At 34.7% G+C, this 19190-nt stretch overlaps 1 protein-coding gene across 3 annotated transcripts in view; it reads right to left on the bottom strand.

The window, feature by feature from the left end:
• MCCC2 (methylcrotonyl-CoA carboxylase subunit 2) overlaps positions 1-19190 on the bottom strand; it is a 39728-nt gene that overhangs the window by 6593 nt on the left and 13945 nt on the right. For all 3 annotated transcript variants that reach the window (XM_062600065.1, XM_062600067.1, XM_062600066.1), the window contains exons 7-16: positions 15937-16050; positions 10802-10866; positions 9878-9977; positions 8832-8927; positions 7500-7572; positions 7209-7285; positions 4055-4121; positions 3661-3817; positions 2756-2870; positions 1368-1453 (exon numbers count right to left, since the gene is read on the bottom strand). In XM_062600065.1, coding sequence (XP_062456049.1) covers positions 1368-1453; positions 2756-2870; positions 3661-3817; positions 4055-4121; positions 7209-7285; positions 7500-7572; positions 8832-8927; positions 9878-9977; positions 10802-10866; positions 15937-16050 — 950 coding nt within the window. The remainder of the gene's footprint in view (positions 1-1367; positions 1454-2755; positions 2871-3660; positions 3818-4054; positions 4122-7208; positions 7286-7499; positions 7573-8831; positions 8928-9877; positions 9978-10801; positions 10867-15936; positions 16051-19190) is intronic.

Genomic DNA, 19190 nt, shown 5'->3' with positions numbered 1-19190 from the left:
CCTACTGCTGAGCACCACATCTCAGGATAAAGTAGTCCAGAGAAGCTAGTCAAAGGTCATCTACAAATCATTCAACCAACCAACACCCTAAGGCCTGGATTCAGACCAGAAAATGTCATTAACAGATTATTTTTTTGTTGATAATCCTTCTCATCTTTTGGGGACTCTATATACTTCTGCATTTGAAGAATTCCACTAAAATAAATTCTCCCTAGCATACATGCAGCCAATATGCAAGTTAAACAGCACTCAGACCACAAAGTTTTGCTTGTGATCACATGTGACAGCATCAATCTTGGAACAAAATCTCCTTGTTTATTGGAAGCTGCACCTTGGCAAGATTGAAGTGCTGTTAATAGGTAGAAGAATATGTTTTGATGAGTTTACAAACACATCAGTCTCCTTTAGTTGAAAGTCTACAGTCACAAATGGCCAGCTCAAACCATGAAGTAACTCCTGGACTCACTGGTGACATGTAGCTCATACTGTATATTCAGACACTCACACCTTTGTATGCACTATGACAGTGTAACATACACTTAGAAGTACTCAGTGTTTAAGACTCAAGCTAGAACGCACAGCAGTGAAAATCAATCAGCCAATCTCAGGCTTAAGCATGTGCTGCTCATGATACTGACTTCCCAACAAATTCTAAAACTAGCCTTTACCTACAATACATATAGCTGTTGAAGCTCTGAGACAAAGATAATCATTGGTAACAAAATTATTCTGGGTTAGAGACACAACTTTATCAGGGAGAGGGGAGCACAGGCTGCCCAAGAACAGTAGAATAAACTCCCCAGGAAATAAGGATCACCAAAAAACTCATCTTTTTTAATTTAAGTGCAAGGCCTACGCCTTTCATCTTGCTTTTTCTAATTACACTTAAACTTGCATGTTAAAAAGAAGCAAAGATTAAAAACTCCATCCAAAAAGGGACAGTACACTAAATATGCTTGTCCCTTTGGAGAGAAGATACAACAGACACTAACCACACTGTTCAGTGGACTTTAGAAAGTGCTGATACTGCATTGGTGAGAAAGATATAAAATCTATCCAGAACAAAATATACTGAATATAAATTCCATGCTTCAGAAGACTAGCTGGAATCAGCAGAGAATATTTTCCTATTGTATCATTAATTATGGAACCAGCACATTCATTTCTGCAAACGATTGCCTTCTGAAATAGCATGCACTACAAAATTTCAAAGTCAAGACAGACAACCATTGATTTGGAGTTTGTTGTGATATACTCTCACAGTTCACACAAAACTTGTGCTGCAGATTGCTTTGTTTTGCTGTTCAACACCAAGACTTACGTCTTGTGATTACAATCAAGTTTTGGAGAAGTCATTTATATGATACCTTGCGCTGGAATAATAAGGGTTTCCTTCCTCCTCAAACTTCCTAATGATTGGCTCCTTCAAAGCTGCTTCATCTGCCTCAGATAACTGTAATAAAACATGTGAATAAACAAACACAGACAAGATAAGAAATTTTTAATATTTTCTTCCAAAATGAAAGTACAGCTTTATATACAGCATCAAACAAGAGACTGCCCAAACCTCTGTCCACACTTTTGCCTTTTTTTTAAACCTACAACTACTAAATTAGTATATTTGATGGTGGAATTAAAATACCACTTTTCAAAACTTGGGAGGAAGATGAGAGTAAAAATATATAGGAAAAAAATAAAGCCATGCTTATTCATCTAGTTTATCTGCTGATAATAAGATAAGCTTTCATTAACAGACTTAACTAAGTATAAGAAGAATTGGGGATTAGCATCTGAAAAACTACTGAAGCTGCTTTACTCATTAAACACTGTTCTGACCTGCCTTTGACAAGATTTTTAATAAACCAAGTCTGTGCCATTTTCCTGTTGGGTTCCTCCAGGATCCAAAGTGTAATTCACTGGAATGCACTGTAATTCAGAAAACTTCCAAGTCTCTAAGACATTTTACTGACATTAACTACAATTATTCTTCCTCAAACTACTTGCTGGGCATCATCCTGTCAAACCTAGAGATTTGAGAAAATGAGACAGAGGTAAGTATGACTATATTCTATCCACAGAAAGGCTAAGTAGAGTGGAATAAAGAATTGTAGAGATGATACATATATACTGCTTCATTATTCTGATCATTACTCACGATAAATTAATCAATTTTAATATATCACTTTAAAATCACTTCTTACATGACCAAGGCACCAATATAAACATAAACCATACAATTTTAAAAGTGCAGCAGAAAGTAATGTACAGAGAAACTGGAAAACATTATTAAACAAAATATCACTAATTTTAAATTAAAATGATGAAATCAAAATATTTTCTCAGCCTCTACCGGTTTCTGCTATTACAAGCTTCATAATTCTCAGTCCCTGAATAATTTGAAGTTCAGTTTTCCATAAAGCTGCCTACTTCGAAAGTAATTGGAAAGACACTATTCTCACATATCACTCCTCATACTCCCACACAGGGGGAATCCCTGGCTGCTCATCTTGAGCAGAACTATGGATCTGGTGTACAAAATATGATACAGTATGTCATGAATGATCTTCACATTTAGATATAAACAGTAACATTTTATGAATGCTTCATGTTTGTCAAGGCAATAGACAACATTAAGGGAACCTTAGCTCATTGGTGTCTCACTCTGCAAGGTTTTTTCCTGGCTCATAGTGCGAGCAACTCCAATGAAAGAGTAAATGATAATGACAGTACTGCATATGAAAGAAGACAGATGTACCTGTTTTCCCTCCCTTGCTTTTCGGTCCTTAGCTATTGTAGCTAAAACAGTTGCAGCTTGTTCACCTCCCATCACAGATATGCGAGCATTTGGCCACAGATAAAGAAATCTTGGACTGAAAAATACATATTAAACATTAAAACAAAACATTGCTGAATTTCCTGGTAAAGAACCTATACTCATTCAGCTAAAAATGCATTTTCGTTACTGACAATTTTCCATTTTATTTATTTTTAATGAATACAAATTAATGTACTCTAATGCTTACAACATTTTGAAAATACAAAAATTCTACTTTTTTCTGCATAACCAAGCACGTTAAAAATTTATTTCTCTTCTTCTGACTCCCTCCTTCATCCTACATATCCCCAAGATCTATTTTTCTAAAAAAAAAAAACAGCAAGAACTTTAATAACATCAGTGGTCTTGAAAAAAAATCAAAAACACTAATGTGAGTCATATCCGAAGGGTCAAAAAAAAAAAATCCCTAGAGGTTTTGCAAACATTTCTCATAAAATCAAATCCATTAAAAAAAAAAAAAAAAACAAAAAAAAAAAACTCATCCATTTAATATATAAAAACAGGTAATCTTCACATGAGCACAGAGTCCAGGACCAGCCCATGCTGCCTAATGATTGTTTAGGTCTGTAAATTTTTTCCCCCAATTAATATAATGGGAGAAAAGCTGGACATTTACATATCAGGAGATCGCCTCTGTCATCTAATTAATTACGAGCCTACCATCTCTACAAGACTCTACTGCTGGTATTTACTTACGACAGTATTCACTGAGAATTGCTAGTTTCTCAAATAAGGACAACCACAAGAGTTAAAACAATTTTCACAATGGTATTTTAAAGTTGTGTAACAGTCTATCTCCTATCATAATTCTAAGTAACGCTTACCTATATGCTCTTCCACACATCCCATAGTTTCCAGCACCATAGGATCCACCAATAATTACAGTTATTTTAGGTACATTGGCACATGCTACAGCAGTTACCATCTTGGCACCATCTTTTGCTATTCCTCCAGCTTCATACTCCCTACCAACCATGAAACCTAATGAGTTACAAGATGAAAAAAGAAAAGGCTCAGTAACTTGATGCCATCAGTAGAGCACATGCGAAAATATAAAAAAACAGAGTAAGCCATAGATAGTTGCAAATAGGTCATTTCCAGACAGGTCAGAGATTTGGAAAGAAGAAAGCACAAAGATGCTGTCTAAATGTCATAGCCTCAACTTCTAACAGCACAGCCTACAACATAGCAAAACCTTGCAACGCCGAGCTTACTCACCTGTAATATTTTGCAAAAACAGAAGCGGAATATTTCTTTGACAACACAACTGGATAAAATGTGTGCCCTAGGAAAAAAAGAATAAGCTATTAAATGTTGTATCAGTGAAGCTGTCACTATCAGCACTCTCTGAAGTCTGTGCCAGTCTGTTTCCCTGAAGTCCATGGGAATATTTGTATCATAAAACGCACGCCTGCTCCTGCTCCAGCTGAAGTCAGCTGCAAAACATTCAGTCATTCTAGGATAAGCAAGATGTCAAAATGTTCAAGTTCAAGGGTAAAGCAAAAATAATATCCTTGAACAGTACTACTGCTGATAGTGGAAAGCTCAACTGTTTTGACTTAGCCAATATACATATAAACCATAGACCGTTTCATAGTGCAGCATCTGACATGGTATTTTATAAGATGGTGTCAGGGAAATTAGATAGCCAGTCAGAGGAGGGGGAAAAAAGGGGGAAAAAAAACAACTCCTCATTTCCTGTACAAAAAGTTCTTCGGTGATACTGGGAAAGCTCCACATTTGTCTTAGACCCCTCCAATTCTTGCAACATTTCCCCTTTTCTAAGGGAGTCAGAAAATGGTTTTTTTTAGCCCTCCTCCTCCTCCCCATTTTCTTGAAAAAGACAACTTTTCTGGCAAAGATAAGAACTACAGATTCCAAGCCTCTGTTCCAACTAGAAATAATGTAAATCAGTAAAGTTTTAAGCTGCAACTTGATAACTCTTTCTACTAAACTTGGGGGTAATTAAAAGCAAAGGCACATCATGCTTGTGTACTGGGAAAGCACCTAACAGAGCCTATGGATGCCAGCGCTTGGTATTCTAGAAAACTAGGTCAGACTGGGGACTGTGACAAAACCTCAGAAGGAAAGTTGGCCTAGGAATATGCTCCAGAAACTCTAAAAGTTTTTCAACCTTTCTGCTTTTGTTTGTTTCTGTTTTGTATTTAAATAAATTGAATGCAAGTCATCTTTTGCAGAACCACCTGCAGTTATTCAGCCTCTGTGTAGCCAGTTCTCATTCTAGCTAGTTCTTCCCAAGTTTTTAATGTTAAAAATATTAAAATATTATATGCAAAATTTAATATTCCAAGACTAACGTTTTTGCTGGACAGTTGATGGAGATTTGGGATACAAACACGGCATCCCATGAACCTACTGAACCTGAGGCTGAATAAAAACTAACGAGCTAGTCTGGGGACAAACAATTCATTAGACAGTTGCACATGACTAAAAATAGTGAAGCTGTGCAAAAATCCAGATTATCCACTAAACCAGCAAAGAGGTGAGATGGGGTTACGCAGTCACTACCAAGGATACTTTGCAGTCTGTTTTCTTTATTGTATTATATTACATCTCATTATACTTGAAAAACAATACACATATTTCCTATACAGTAAAAGTAACATGAAAATGCAAAAATCAAGTTAAATATCTTCAACTGTAAAATGTAGTTCTGCAATGCTGGATCCATTCACTAGTAATAGGAAAATAAACCTGAAGGGACAGATGCTGGGATCAGCTGCTACTTACAATTCTGGAATTTCATAAGTAAAACTTACGTAAATAACTTTGCCATTTAATAAATATAAAATATTTTCACTCAGTTTCTCGAGTTATTTACACATTACTGGTAAAAATAAATAAATAAATAAAGTACGCAGCACAGCAACTGCAAAAACCCCTAACGTCTTCACAATACAAAACCAAAATCTGGGAAAAGAAAATGATTAAAAAAAAAGATAATGCATAATCTTTAGCTGGCTTTTTCAAAAAAACACTTGAAAAATATACTCATATTCATCATGAGGAAAAGACATAGCACAGTATTTCTGCCATACAAGTTCCTTTTTATAGTTTCTAAACTCCTTACAAAAAATGCAAAAGAGATGTTAAAAAAGGGACATTGTTAGATTATGACCCTTAAAGAAATGAAATTATAGACCAAGGTCTCTCTCTACTTACTTAACAAGTGATACTTGACTATCTCCTCTTACAGTGCTGATACATCAGCAAAAGTGAGCAGACAGGAAAGTTCCTTATTTTTTTCATTGGTAGAGAGAAACGGAAAAGAATGCAACACTAATTATCATAAAAATACTGAAAGTGTAAAAATGGTAATGGCTCATTTTCAATTTGGAAAGAACTGTATTAAACAAACACTCCCAGAAAAGTGTCACTTACTGCAATGCTCAAAGTTCAAAGTATTCATCAGTATATGAAACTCAATTTTGTGTATTATTTTAATAATCTGTACATCAAGTAAAATTGCTTCCTTTCTCCAAATCTCTAATAATAGCCTCTTTTATTCATATAGATTTTCAATATTGATTTCCTCACCATTAGTTTCAGGATATGGCCAAAAGAAAACCAGCATATATAATTTATATTAAAAAAAAGAATTAATTGGAAATAAGTGTCTTGACAAAAATATAGAAATTTGTATCTAAACAACACAGAACAAGAAGAGTAACCACTGTGCCACACACGGAAACTCTAAAGCATTCCTCAAGCCCTGAGCTCATACTGTAAAACACAATTAATTGTAATGCATTTACAATATTCCATCAAAAATGGCCTTTCTTTTTTTAAAAAAGGATATTTTAGTTAAAAGATTTTAGGAGAATGATAAAAAAAATATGCATATTTTTTTTTCAATAGTCTAATCCAGGACTGCCAAGGCAAAGTATAAAAATTAAATCTGTGGTAAACCAGTGAACTGATTACTGTAATCCAGGCTGGAAATTTTCCAGTTATTGGAAAAACAATGATGTGATGTATTGCAGTACTTAATTTGAAGTTAAAAATCCCAACTAATAGTTTTTTTAAGCAATCAGCATGGACTTTCTTCTAATAACCATAATTTTCCAGATATAATACTTCAAATTGTTGTTGATGCCATTCAACTATTCTTTTTGCAACTATGTTTTCCTGTTGACCTACTTCACATCACAAACATTTACAAAACTGTTTCTAAAATACTCCGCTACCTTTACACTTCATCAAGCTCTTTCTTGTTTACTTGAGGACTTTGCAGCTAGTCCATGTTCATGCTTTAAAGCAGTTCCTCATTTTAAACATTACTTCAAGAGAAAATTATCCACAAGAACTTTCATTTCTGGACTGCAAAGTAGTTAATAACCTATTTAAGTACCTTCTTTGCTGACTCTGAGAAGAGAACTCCATTGTTTCCAATAATTCCTACTGGATAACCAAATATTCTTGCAAATCCTGAAGAAGAAAGGTAAGTTTACGTATTTTCAGGTATATTCATTTTACTGTAATATATACATAATACTTTCCCTTGATAACAACAATTGGTCTTCTTTTGAGGAAAAAACTTCATTATTAAGAATGTAAATGGGTGAACAAAACAAAACCAAGCAAGCTGGGATAAAACCAGTGGGAATATATGCAGAATAATTTTAATATATTTTCAAAATACCTGTGATTAAAGTATCCCCATATAAAGCTTTGAATTCATCAAATTTACTTCCATCTACAATTCTAGCAATGACCTTAAGAAAAAAATAGAAAAATAAAATGAGACTCTAATCCTTTAAAGTTTCTAATTAGTTTAGAAAGAGTATGCTAAAATCCAACTTAAAATAAACACTTTCCATTTAGAGAATGTCAAGCAACCCCCTATATAAATAGCTTGGATGGCAGGCAAAGCCCTTTCACTTTTTAAAGTGTGATTTATCTACCTGCTTAAAAAAAAAAAAAAAAAAAAAAAAAGGAATTTCAAGATTAAGATTATTGTAACTAAACAGTTAAAGTTGTATACTATGAAAGTTCTTCTCATTAGTTCCATTTCAACAAAAATTGGTACCTCTGGGTATATTAACCATTAATCAATACACTCATATTTATAAAGACAAAAATATATTGAGGTATGAATCACTTTTAGAGATAAGTATATTTTCATCTTCGCTTAATGTTTTGACGTACAAAAAAAAGGATCTGTTCTGAGGTTTCTCTGAGATGCAAAGAAGCATTTTAAATAAATATATGTCTGTAACTAATAAGACATTTGCCAGGTGATATTTCAAATTTAAAAGAACATAAATCCAAGCTATTAAAACTTTCCAGGTTGTAATAAGTGAGACTCAGTGAAAGTGTTCATATATTTCCCCCTTAATGCAAAGTGAATCTCAAAGTATCTCAGAGATGCTATGCGCTAAGACACATTCTAAAATAACTACGTAATTGGTAGCAAAAAAAAAAAAAAAAAAAAAAAAGCTTTGAATATGATCTATGCAGAGGACTGGGAAGGATGTGGTCTCTGAAGGTATTGAAGCACATAATTACTACTAGATCTGTAGCAGAGCACAACAGTCTCACGGGGTTGGGAGAGCACTAAATTGTTTAGTATGTTCGTATTTTCATAAATCTTTAAATACATGATATTTGACTTCACAGAAGTAGCAGAAAAATAAAACTAAGGTATCACTTTGCATCCAAATAACTGAGACTACAGAATGTTTGGTCAATGCAAAAGCTTACTATTTCCGGGCAGCTTTTTTGGACTACTATTCAAATCTCATCTTTGCTTATCCTTCTTAAAAGTAGAACCAAAAAGCATTACATTTTTAACATCACACTGCCACTGTAATGGATCTATTAGACAATACTATCTAAGATTTTACATTTAAATATTCACTATATGCCCAGAATCAGATTTCTGCCTGGCAACAACGATGACAATGATGTAATCTCTGGCAAGAAAACTGAGCTTATACATGGATGTGCATGTGTCTCACGTTTATATTCATACCTCTTTGACATCAAAGTTTCTTTTTAGCTGGTCACCAACTATTCCATATATTTCATCAGCAGGAAATAAAGGCTCTTCGGGTGGTTCTATAGTCACCTGTAGCAATTTAAGAAAACAATTTACACAATAAAGGAATTACTAGTCTACATTATGATTAAATAAACTAAAGATGCAAATTAATTTGCCAACTGCATCTCTTCAGCAACCACATCAATATTTCTATCTAGCTTGTTATTCTCATTTTGCATAAAGATCAAGTTTAAATCAAAGGACACTAGCACCCTCTAACATACTGTTCCTCAGCTTCATTCCACTCCTGCATATACTTCCACCTGCACTCCATTTTGACAACTTCTACCCTGTTATCAGAAATTAAGCAAGTATCCTATTAGCTTAATTTCACCCTATCCCTATTAGACAGGCAGTGATCTGAGAAGTCAGTCTAGATTTTTGCCATGCCATTGAATGCAACATTTTGCCTTCCTTCAGCTGCTGAGCTTTATTCCTCCATTTACCCCCCCCCCAGAATAACTTAAGGCAATTCCTCCACTATACACTATTCATCTTGTTTTCTAATAGAGTTTTTTAAATCAATACAATACTTTATAAACTTGAGCTATCAAAATTACACGGTATTCACTCAGTTCTCCCTCTTTTGTTACTAATTTTAGAAAATTTATATTCAAAAAGATGCTTCAGTACCTATCTAATTTTAAGCCCGCTGGAATCACCACTTGGGCTTAAAAGTAAATTAAAGACCTTGCAAAACTTGGTTTATTCTAAAGTGTGGTTCTGAAGTATGATTCTGATTATACTGCTTGCTTTACTCTCTCATGCAGTCCCAGTAAATTTACTAGGAATAACTACAGTAGGAACAGAATTACAGAATTTGAATCTTTAGCCAAAACTTTAAGGTCAGGAACTGTAACTTCCATTTATAAAGTGTTTAAAGTCAGAGACAAAAAATACATTGTATAAATCAGGAAAGAGAGAGCATTCTTAATTTAAAAATAGAGTGTGTTCACGAAAACATTCCATACACTTACCTCTACTTTCTTTTGTCGATTTAAACTTCTTACAGCTTTTCTAGCTAGATGAAGTGCATGACTGTCATCTAAAGCATAATGATCTGTTACACCAGATTTTCTGTACACAAATAACATTAAGATTTAAAAATAATATACAAAAATGAAAATTGGAGTCTTTAAAAGCTTAAAACTATAACTTTAAAAAAGGATGCAAAAACACATCTCTCTATGTAAAAAAAAAACAACCACATATCTGAACTTTTCTTTTAAACAGTTCATTCAAGTTAACAGAAATAAAACAAAACAGGAACTCTAGTAAGTCAAAAAACAAAATGATAATATAAAAGATCCCAAATCCTGTTCAAACAGAAATTAAAATTCATTTAAAATTATAAAGAAAAACATGTTTACCACAATATGATGAACTGCTCTGAAAAATAATTCTTTAGTCACTTCAGTAAATTAAAGAACAAACTATACATTTATTCTACAGCAATACCTAAATTTGTTTAGTATCATTTGACTATTTGACTTGTAAACTAAAAAGCATGTAGAGATCTTTATTTTGATAAATATTCTCTTAGAAAAATCACAGGCTCTTTGATTTTGCTTGCAGTTTAACTCTAATTGACAGTAAAAGATACAATCTACAAATATACATTATCTTTCTCAAAAATTATTATTCTAACAACAGTCAGCATTAAACAGTGTAGAAAAGTCCTCTGTATTGTGTATGATATTGCATTAAAATAGGTAAACACTTAAGTATTTTAATGTAGTGAATGAAAAAAGATTCCAATTCAGGTAAGAAACTAACTACACCACACTAAAGAAAATGATTACCAGTACTAGATTTTGATACAACAGAAATCTTTCTTTTAAGCCCAACTAAAACTTAAGAGGTGGAAAAATTTAACTGTGGGGAAAACAAATTTTCTGAACCTGCAGTGAAGATCAGCCCCTCCCAAATCCTCTGCTGATACCTCTTCACCTGTTGCTGCTTTAACCTACAACCAAAGAAGACAGACAAGGGTTAGAATTGGCATTTGTCTTGCATTAGTACTTATACAGGCTTAGTAATAGTAACAGAAAAGTTCTTTGCAAAAATGTTTCTTCTTTAATAAAACTTCCTCGGTTACTCTCCCTCATAGCATTTAAAGTATGAAAACACATAATCTTTCAAAAAATGCTTAAACTATCGTCTTTATATCTTTATTATCTATTATTTATATGTAGTTTTTATTCAGAAATATTTTCCATTTACTGCTATGTTTGCATGTATCTGTTATGTATGTGTATATACTTACACAACTTTTGTATTTATAAACATGCAACTTCACAAAAAGGTGTTTTTAAACAGTTTATATATTTTTATGATAGTAATCAATTAAAAAATAAATAAAAAAGGCAATTCATGCATGATATTCCACTGCATTGTTTCAAATAAAAAACATCTAGATATAAACTTGGCATTCTTTTAAGTCTGCTCTGCTTTCTGTACACAAACTCTTCTTTTACAAATTTTAACTTTCTTATTTTAATCATAAAGCAACCTGTATCAGTCTGAATTTCCTAAGTCTTCTATCACACCCACAACAATTTAATAAGAAGTATTTTCTAAATAGAGTGCATTAATAAAATAACGCTCATAATCTGTCATACCTCAGATCTGACAGGATAATTTAAGTGACTGAATTTCTCAAAATAAAACAGTATCATTTACTGCATGATGAACATTTTTGAAGCATTTTTTGAACCACTGCCTCTTGTTCTGTCATAAGGTACCACTGCGAAGATTCCAGCTCCAACTTCTTTACTCCCCTGCCATCAGGTTTTTATATATATTGATCAGATTCCTCCTGAGCTTTATCTTCTCCAGGAGGAATAGTTCCAATTCTCTCAGCCTTTCTTCACACATCAGATGCTCCAGCCTCTCAATCACCTCTCTAGCCCTTCGCTGGACTCACTCCACATCTCTTTTACACTCCAGAAGTGGCCTATGAGCTGAGTAAAGATCACTTCCCTCAACCTGCTGGTATCACTCTTCCTAACGCAACCCAGGAGGCCGTTGGCCGCCTTTACCGCAAGGGCACACTGCTGGCTCGTGTTCAACTTGTTGTCCACCAGAACCTCCAGGTCGTTTTCCGCAAAGCTGCTTTCCAACTAGACAACCCTCAGCCTGTACTGGTGCCTGAGGTTATTCTGCCCCACATGCAGGGATTTGCATTTCTCTCGGCTGAACTTCATGAGATGCCTATCTGCCCATTTCTCCAGTCTGCTGAGGTCCCTCTGAATGGCAGCACAGCTGTCTAGCGTATCAGCCACTCCTCTCAAATTTGTGTTGTCTGTAAACTTGCTCAGGGTGCACTCTGTCCCATCATCCAGGTCATTAATGAAGATGTTAAACAGTAATGGCCCCAGAACTAACTCCCAGGAGACACCGCTACTGACTGGCCTCCAGCTGCACTTCATGCTGCTCATCACACCCCTTTGAGCAAAAGAGTTCAGCCAGTTTTGAGTCTACTTCACCATCTATTTATCTAGTCCATACCTCAGCAGTTTGTAGAGCAATGATATGAGTTAAGAGAGGATGGTAGAGCGGAGAGGCATACAGGTCGGCAGGGCATTCTAAGCTCCCAAGCAGCACTGCCAGCAGTGAGGATGTCAATTCCTCAGTTTGAGAGAGTGCAGAGGAACGTCCTTGTGATGTTACTACTACTACTGCAGCAACACTCTTCCTGTTACTGTTTCTAAAATAGTGAAATCTATCTGCTCATAAGGTCTTTCTAAAAGGAGCAATGAGGAAACTTGTACTTTAGACTTTGGAATGTATGTCCATTACACTTTTCTAGTACACATACATCTCAAGATTGACTCTATCTAGTGTTTTTTTTTTTTTTTTTTTTTTTTTTGGGGGGGGGGGGGAGGGTGTTTCCTTAGGATGTATAGTATCAGGCAGGTGAACAGTAAAACCCAGACCAATTTTCTTTGACAAGGATGTTCTGGGGAGCACAGCATACACAATAATGGCTACAGTATCTGCTACAACATGGAATGGATGTTTCTATGGGAGTTCAAACTAATTTTGATGCTTAGAGAAAGGCAAGCAAAGTATTTTCTGTGAGAATATGAGAAGCTCTACCAAACAGAATGCTGACAGGTAAAGCGATATTAAATTTTGATCTATACGCACAAAGATAAAGTCATTACATCTGCAGGTTGCTAAGGAACAGATGAAATTGGAGGATTGTTTTGAAATTCAGGAATCTTCTTCTGGAAGTGGTGAAAAGCTTTCTTCACTTCTGATATTGCAATATCCTTACCATCACTGACTTGCCTAGCCAAGTCTCCTCTTTAAGACTTATATCAGGCTACTTTTTTTCAGTTGCCTATCCTGGCAAAAGTCTCCCCCATAACTTGTGCATCTTAAGTGATACACATGTACGACTTTAATTCACTTGCAAGTTAGAAGATTACTGTCTTCTCAGAATGACAGCCAACTTGCTAGGTAGCACTGAATATTAGCAGTCCTATTTTGTACTTGCTCCATGCTGGAGCTTGAGAGAAACTGGGTTTGAGTAAGCTCTGCCAGAGCACGTTACTGAGGAGTTCAGCGCAGATGCACCCAACGAGTCTCATAGGAATCAGCCTGGGTGTTGATGTACACTTCTAGTACTGTCTTAGCGCTAAGCAGAAGCGCTCAACGGGCCACCACTCTGGCACCAGCACTCTCACCACTGGAAACACATTGTCGCGTGAGATGAGCTTACTCAGCTCTTTTAGATTTACTAAATCTGAGCTTCTGCAACAGATTATACTTGAGCAAGGCCCGCAGGCAGTACTGCCACTTTATATTCCACTAGACCTAAGCTAGTGAACCCTGCTGGACCTAAAAAGACTTTGCTCTGAGACAGCCCAGGTACACCTGCATCATGGTAGTTATTCACAACAAGATAACCAGACCCTTAACAGTCAAACGTAAAAGTCTATTTCTTTCATCCTACTAATCTTGCTGCCTCAATAAAAAGATACATGAATGTTACTGACTCAACTAATGCTATTATTCTTAACTAGTATTTTCATTCATATTTATGTCACTTTTCACAAAAAAATTCTTATATTCTTCTAAATTACAGTGATAAATCTACTGAAAAATGCTTAATTTTGAAGGAGGATTTGTATTTGTTTACCTACAAACAATGAGCTGAACAAGATTAATAAAATCTAAACAGGAACAGAGACTTAGGTAAGACATTTGAAACAATTAGTGCCAGAGATACTCTAACAGGAAACGAGCAGTAAATCAATTAGCATTAAATGGCATAGTTTTATCAATAAGCAGTTGCTATTGATCTGCTTTTGCTGATTACTTTGTTCTTTTTGTCAGCTTGGAAGGTCTGCACTGAAACAACAAAATACCTCAAGCTAAATGCATTATTCAATTAAGGTATACAGTGCAGTAAGCTTGTACTCTTGAATACCCCACCACCACATGTTTTCCATACGTCAACTACATTCTGAATTTATTTAAGAAGTTCTGGAATTGTGATTATGATTTATCAGCCACAGAAAAGTATGTTTGAATAATACACTTTTTTTTTAACTGCACAAGAATTAAAACTCATCTATGCATATAACTTTGTAAAAAAGTGCATAAAAAAGCTGAATTCACTTTTAGCAATGAGACAACACGGAAGAACAAAACTAAAGTGAAGGAAAAGAATTAACTGCAAAAATCTACTGTGGAAATGAGAACAATGTTATACAAGCAAACACAGAATGACAGCATGGGATAAGCACCTCAGGCTTTCAAGGAAATTAACATAATCATGACTTAAAGTTGGTCAAAAATTCTGTCAGCAGTTGTTTTCCCATAGTTTATGGAACAACGACCTACTACATGTCCCCAGTAACTTAAGTGGTGCAAAGAAGCAAATTCTTTCAGCAGACTGCCCCCGCTCTGGCACTATAGGAACTGAGTAACAGTAACATCATCAACAATATTGTTATGAAGTAATTTCTCCATTTACGCATATTAAGGTTGCAGGTACTTTGAGACATTTAAATTGCAGTTGGCTTTGGCACAGGAAGTGCCCAAACTGTTCCCAAACACTGTAACTAAAACAGCCAAAGTGTTGCCTCAGAACAGTTTGTTCAGTAATACATCTCAAAGCAGCAGCAAGTTTATCCAGTCAGGCTTCATCTAGACTAGAAAAGTTCCACTGACTGTTGACTTACCCATTATCTCTACCACTGATGTAATGTTTACTACTGGAACTTTCTCTTTTTTTTTTTTCTGATATAGCTCATGTTAAGTATAATTTGTAAGCAGTCTCTGAGTAATCTTTGCTTGGTCAGTAAAGATTATTGTTTCAATATAAAACTGAGCCTATGATGGACCACGAAGTAGTATAGCTTTGTTTTTCTATGAAAATAAAGACCACTCAGAAATACCCCCCTTCCTGACAGAGCCAAGCTACTATAATTTTAAAGCTACTTTATGTTGCAATATTTTGCAGTCACAAACTCCACTAAGTCTTCCACTATAGAGTGAGTTTTAATTCGTGGAAGTTCTTCAGGTCAATTTCCCTTATGAACATTTTTCTAAGAACATAAGGAAAATATGACACACTCCATCATTAGCCTATCTTCCTTGTCTGCAAACTGACTTAAACTACAGATTAGTCATATTTCTTAAGTTCTCTGATCTAGACTCTAGAATGATAAACATACTTGTAAACCTTTTGCATTTCAAGTCAAACCTAGAGACTATATAACATAGTTGAATATAGAAAGTATTTTTACCTTTAAAAGGTACTTACCATTCTAAAAGTATTAATCTGTAGCAAAATTATTAAAAAAAATCTTAACAACATCTAATTTATATATGTATCTTTATAACCAACAGAAAAGATTTAATTTAGGATACAAATATTCAGATATATTTTAAAAGGGCAAAATAACCCACATAACATCCAAAAAGAAGTCAGAAAAAAGTCTGAATATTTAAGCTGTACAACTGTCAGTAATGCAAAGGTTTTATTTGTCTATGTTAGTAAAAATCTTTGTAAGCTTACCAGTGGTGGTCCTCCCAAGAATATTGTGCCCTGTTTGCCAACGATAATACTTTCATCTGCCATTGAGGGTACGTATGCTCCTCCTGCTGTACAGGATCCCATTACTACTGCTATCTATAGGGAAAACAACATAAGTTAACAAGCTGCCCAACCTTTTAAAATTGAAATGCACAGACCAACTGTTATCTATTATAGTGATTTTAATACAGCTTCTGGTGTAACACTGCAAGATTATTTTTACCTAGGCAGAACAAACTTCATTTGTGCTTTACCTTTTCTACAAAGAAACAAACCAGAATATTCCTACTTTTCAACTGTCTTCAAACTATGATTTTTAGAATGCCCTGCACAAAGAGAATTTATATATGATGTAGCATGAGCTACACACATGAAATTTAAATTTCCTGACAGAGTGTAGACCTCTGAATATTACCAATAAACTGTAAGAGGTTGCACTAGGTATTTATGCTTTTAGACCTTCTCAAACTATTTCTGCAGAAAAAGGTTAGCGCCTCAGATGTTGTTAACCAGTACAATTTCACCATCATCAACAGTCTGTGAAAGCAATTGCTCAAAATGAGAGGCAATATTACTTAATTCTCCAATGGACCACTTAATAACAATCATAATAGCAGCACCTTCAAGGCATATGGTATAACTCCTTCTAGGCTTTAGCATGAATAATATCTGCTTCATTCTTGCTTCTTTTGCATCTAACTGCAAAATGAACATCTAACCAATGAACACTTTAACTAGTAATTCTTTGGAGACACTTATACAGAACTGACTTGATCCCAGATAGGAAGAATACAGCAGTAGCACATGATCATGCAAGTGAAATCCTCTCTGAACTTCTCCTTCAGGAGAACTCTTCCAAGAAAATAAGGATCCTTTCAAAGCAGCTTGCAGAGCAGCACAGATGGAATATTCATACGGAAAAGGCAGACAATAAGAAAATAATTGTTTAATTATTGTGTTCTTTTACAACCACCAAAAATAAAATCTAAAACACAAAATAATGTTATTTTGTGAAAATTTTTTGGAGTTTTTTTTTTAAGTGACATCAAGCAGTCTTCTGTCTTAACTGCTAAAATTTGCTGTTAAAAGAAAGCAACACAAATAATATCAAATAGAGGTACAGAATACAGTCCAAATGACATTTCCTGTATCTGAAGCAGGAATAGATGACATTTGTTAACCTGCTATCATCAAATAAAACACAGCTTTTTTAACAACCAGTTTGAAGTATCTTAAAGTCTATTCAGAATCACACACTTATTGCAGATTAATCTGCAATACATCTTTTGTGCACTTAATAGATATCATCAGGTAGGTACAAGCACAATGTAAGCCTCTGAAGAGGAGGTGACTTGGGGAAAAAGTTTAATTGATTTTTTTTTTCCCCAGGGTTTTTGGAGTTGCTTGTTTTTTCTCCTCTAATTACCAACTTATGCGGGAAAATGTGCTTGTATTTAAACTTCAATTCAGAATTTACTTTTTCCAACATATACATTACATATCAAAATGCACAGCTCAAAAAGCATGACTACAAACATTCATACTAATGTGCCACTTACTAACCTTGAGTAAATTACTGCATAGACAATTAAAAGAGCAATAATAATCAACAGTTCTGAATACACAGAAACAGTATTTTATCCACAGTGCTCAACTTCCCATGGTATCCATACAACACATGAGTGTGAGCTTGAAAAGTAGTTAATCGGAAGCTAATCATGACTTTCTGATTCACAGCCATACAGGCATCAGTGCAATTTAAAGCTGCAGTAGGAGTATAATAAATTAGTCACAGGCAAAAGCAGATGAGGAAATTAAAAGCAGCATAGGTAACTGACAAAAAAAGAGAAAGAAATATTTTAAGGTTGGAATTGAAGAGGGCTGGTGAGGTGATGAAACAGATATTCAGGTAGGCTGCAGCAAATAACAGCAGACGTAAAACTAACATCCAAATTTGTATCTCAGAACAATTAACCTAAATGGAAATCAGAGAGAGCATAAGTTCCTAATTCTATTTCCTAGCAAGACATCTTCTCAGATAGGGAAGATGGTTCTATTCACCACAATGTGTGATGACAAAATGATTAGCAGATTAACAAATGCTTATAGCACCTTTTGAAATTAAACAAATGAAATATTCCTCAAACAAAACAGACAGATATCTATAACTTTTTTTAAATAAAGCAAGCGCTTTCATAAAACTTTTTTCCTTTGTATATAAATACATTATAAAAATTAAATACATCAAACTGAGAAAAATAAACTTTTGTCAGTGTCACACCCAAAGAGAAATTTAACAATGTTTTATTAAAAGGCAAATCCTTCCTACACATAGTTTGCTTTTTGGTTGTACAGAATTACAGTGCTCTTCTACTGTGATACCCAGTAATCAACACAAAAAGAAATTCGACTTTATAAAAAACTTTACAAATACATGAATGGTTTTTCACAATATTCAGAAAAATTCCAACAAAACTTTAGGATTGACTTTCTAACAGGGTTCTGTGTAAACTCAGTTATTTAAGTCTTGCAAATTGGGTTTACATTTTCATCTCTGACACATTTTAAAATCATCATTACTGCACCAGAAAACGATTGAAGCCTTTCGCAAAAACAAAGTTCATTAAAACTTCTCCTGAAGTTCATTCAGCACAACAGCCACATGATTATCTTCCTTAACAATACATTCATTTGCTGTTCCACAAAAATGTTAGGACCAATTTTATTTATTTATACAAATCTGAAGTATAACCTAGACTCGTCAGTGACTCCAGGGAAAGAGTAACTTGTGAATTAGTCAAGCATATAAGCTGCTTATAGTTCATAAGCATCCTTTCTCCTGCATATTTCTGTTCCAACTAAACAGTACTTTGGATCAAAATACCTAGCTAATCACCACAATTGTTCCACTACTGTTGCTAAAAAGAAAAGAACTGTAGAAGCTATCCAGTGCCGGACAAGCTAAAGAGACTGAGTGTATGGTGGGAGTCTTCAGCTTTAGATTCATCTGAAGACAGTGGATTTCACAAGTCTTCAGAAGAGGAAAAATGGCTAAAGATCTGAAGCCCAACAGTGATGCCACCAAAAGGTGCCAAAGGGGTATCACAAATACAGTTGCCTGCAAAGGGGCAGCTTTGTGAGAGCATTACACCATCATACAAAGAGGCTGGGAGCTAAATGGCTAGAAAGCAGCTAGCTCCTGGTGATCTGCCTGACCTCCTGCACATCAGGATGGA

This window comes from Rhea pennata, chromosome Z (assembly GCF_028389875.1).
Source record: "Rhea pennata isolate bPtePen1 chromosome Z, bPtePen1.pri, whole genome shotgun sequence".
NCBI classification, from domain to species: Eukaryota; Metazoa; Chordata; class Aves; order Rheiformes; family Rheidae; genus Rhea; species Rhea pennata.
The sequence above is the reverse complement of the archived record's forward strand: the minus strand, read 5'-3'. Positions and strand labels throughout refer to the sequence as shown.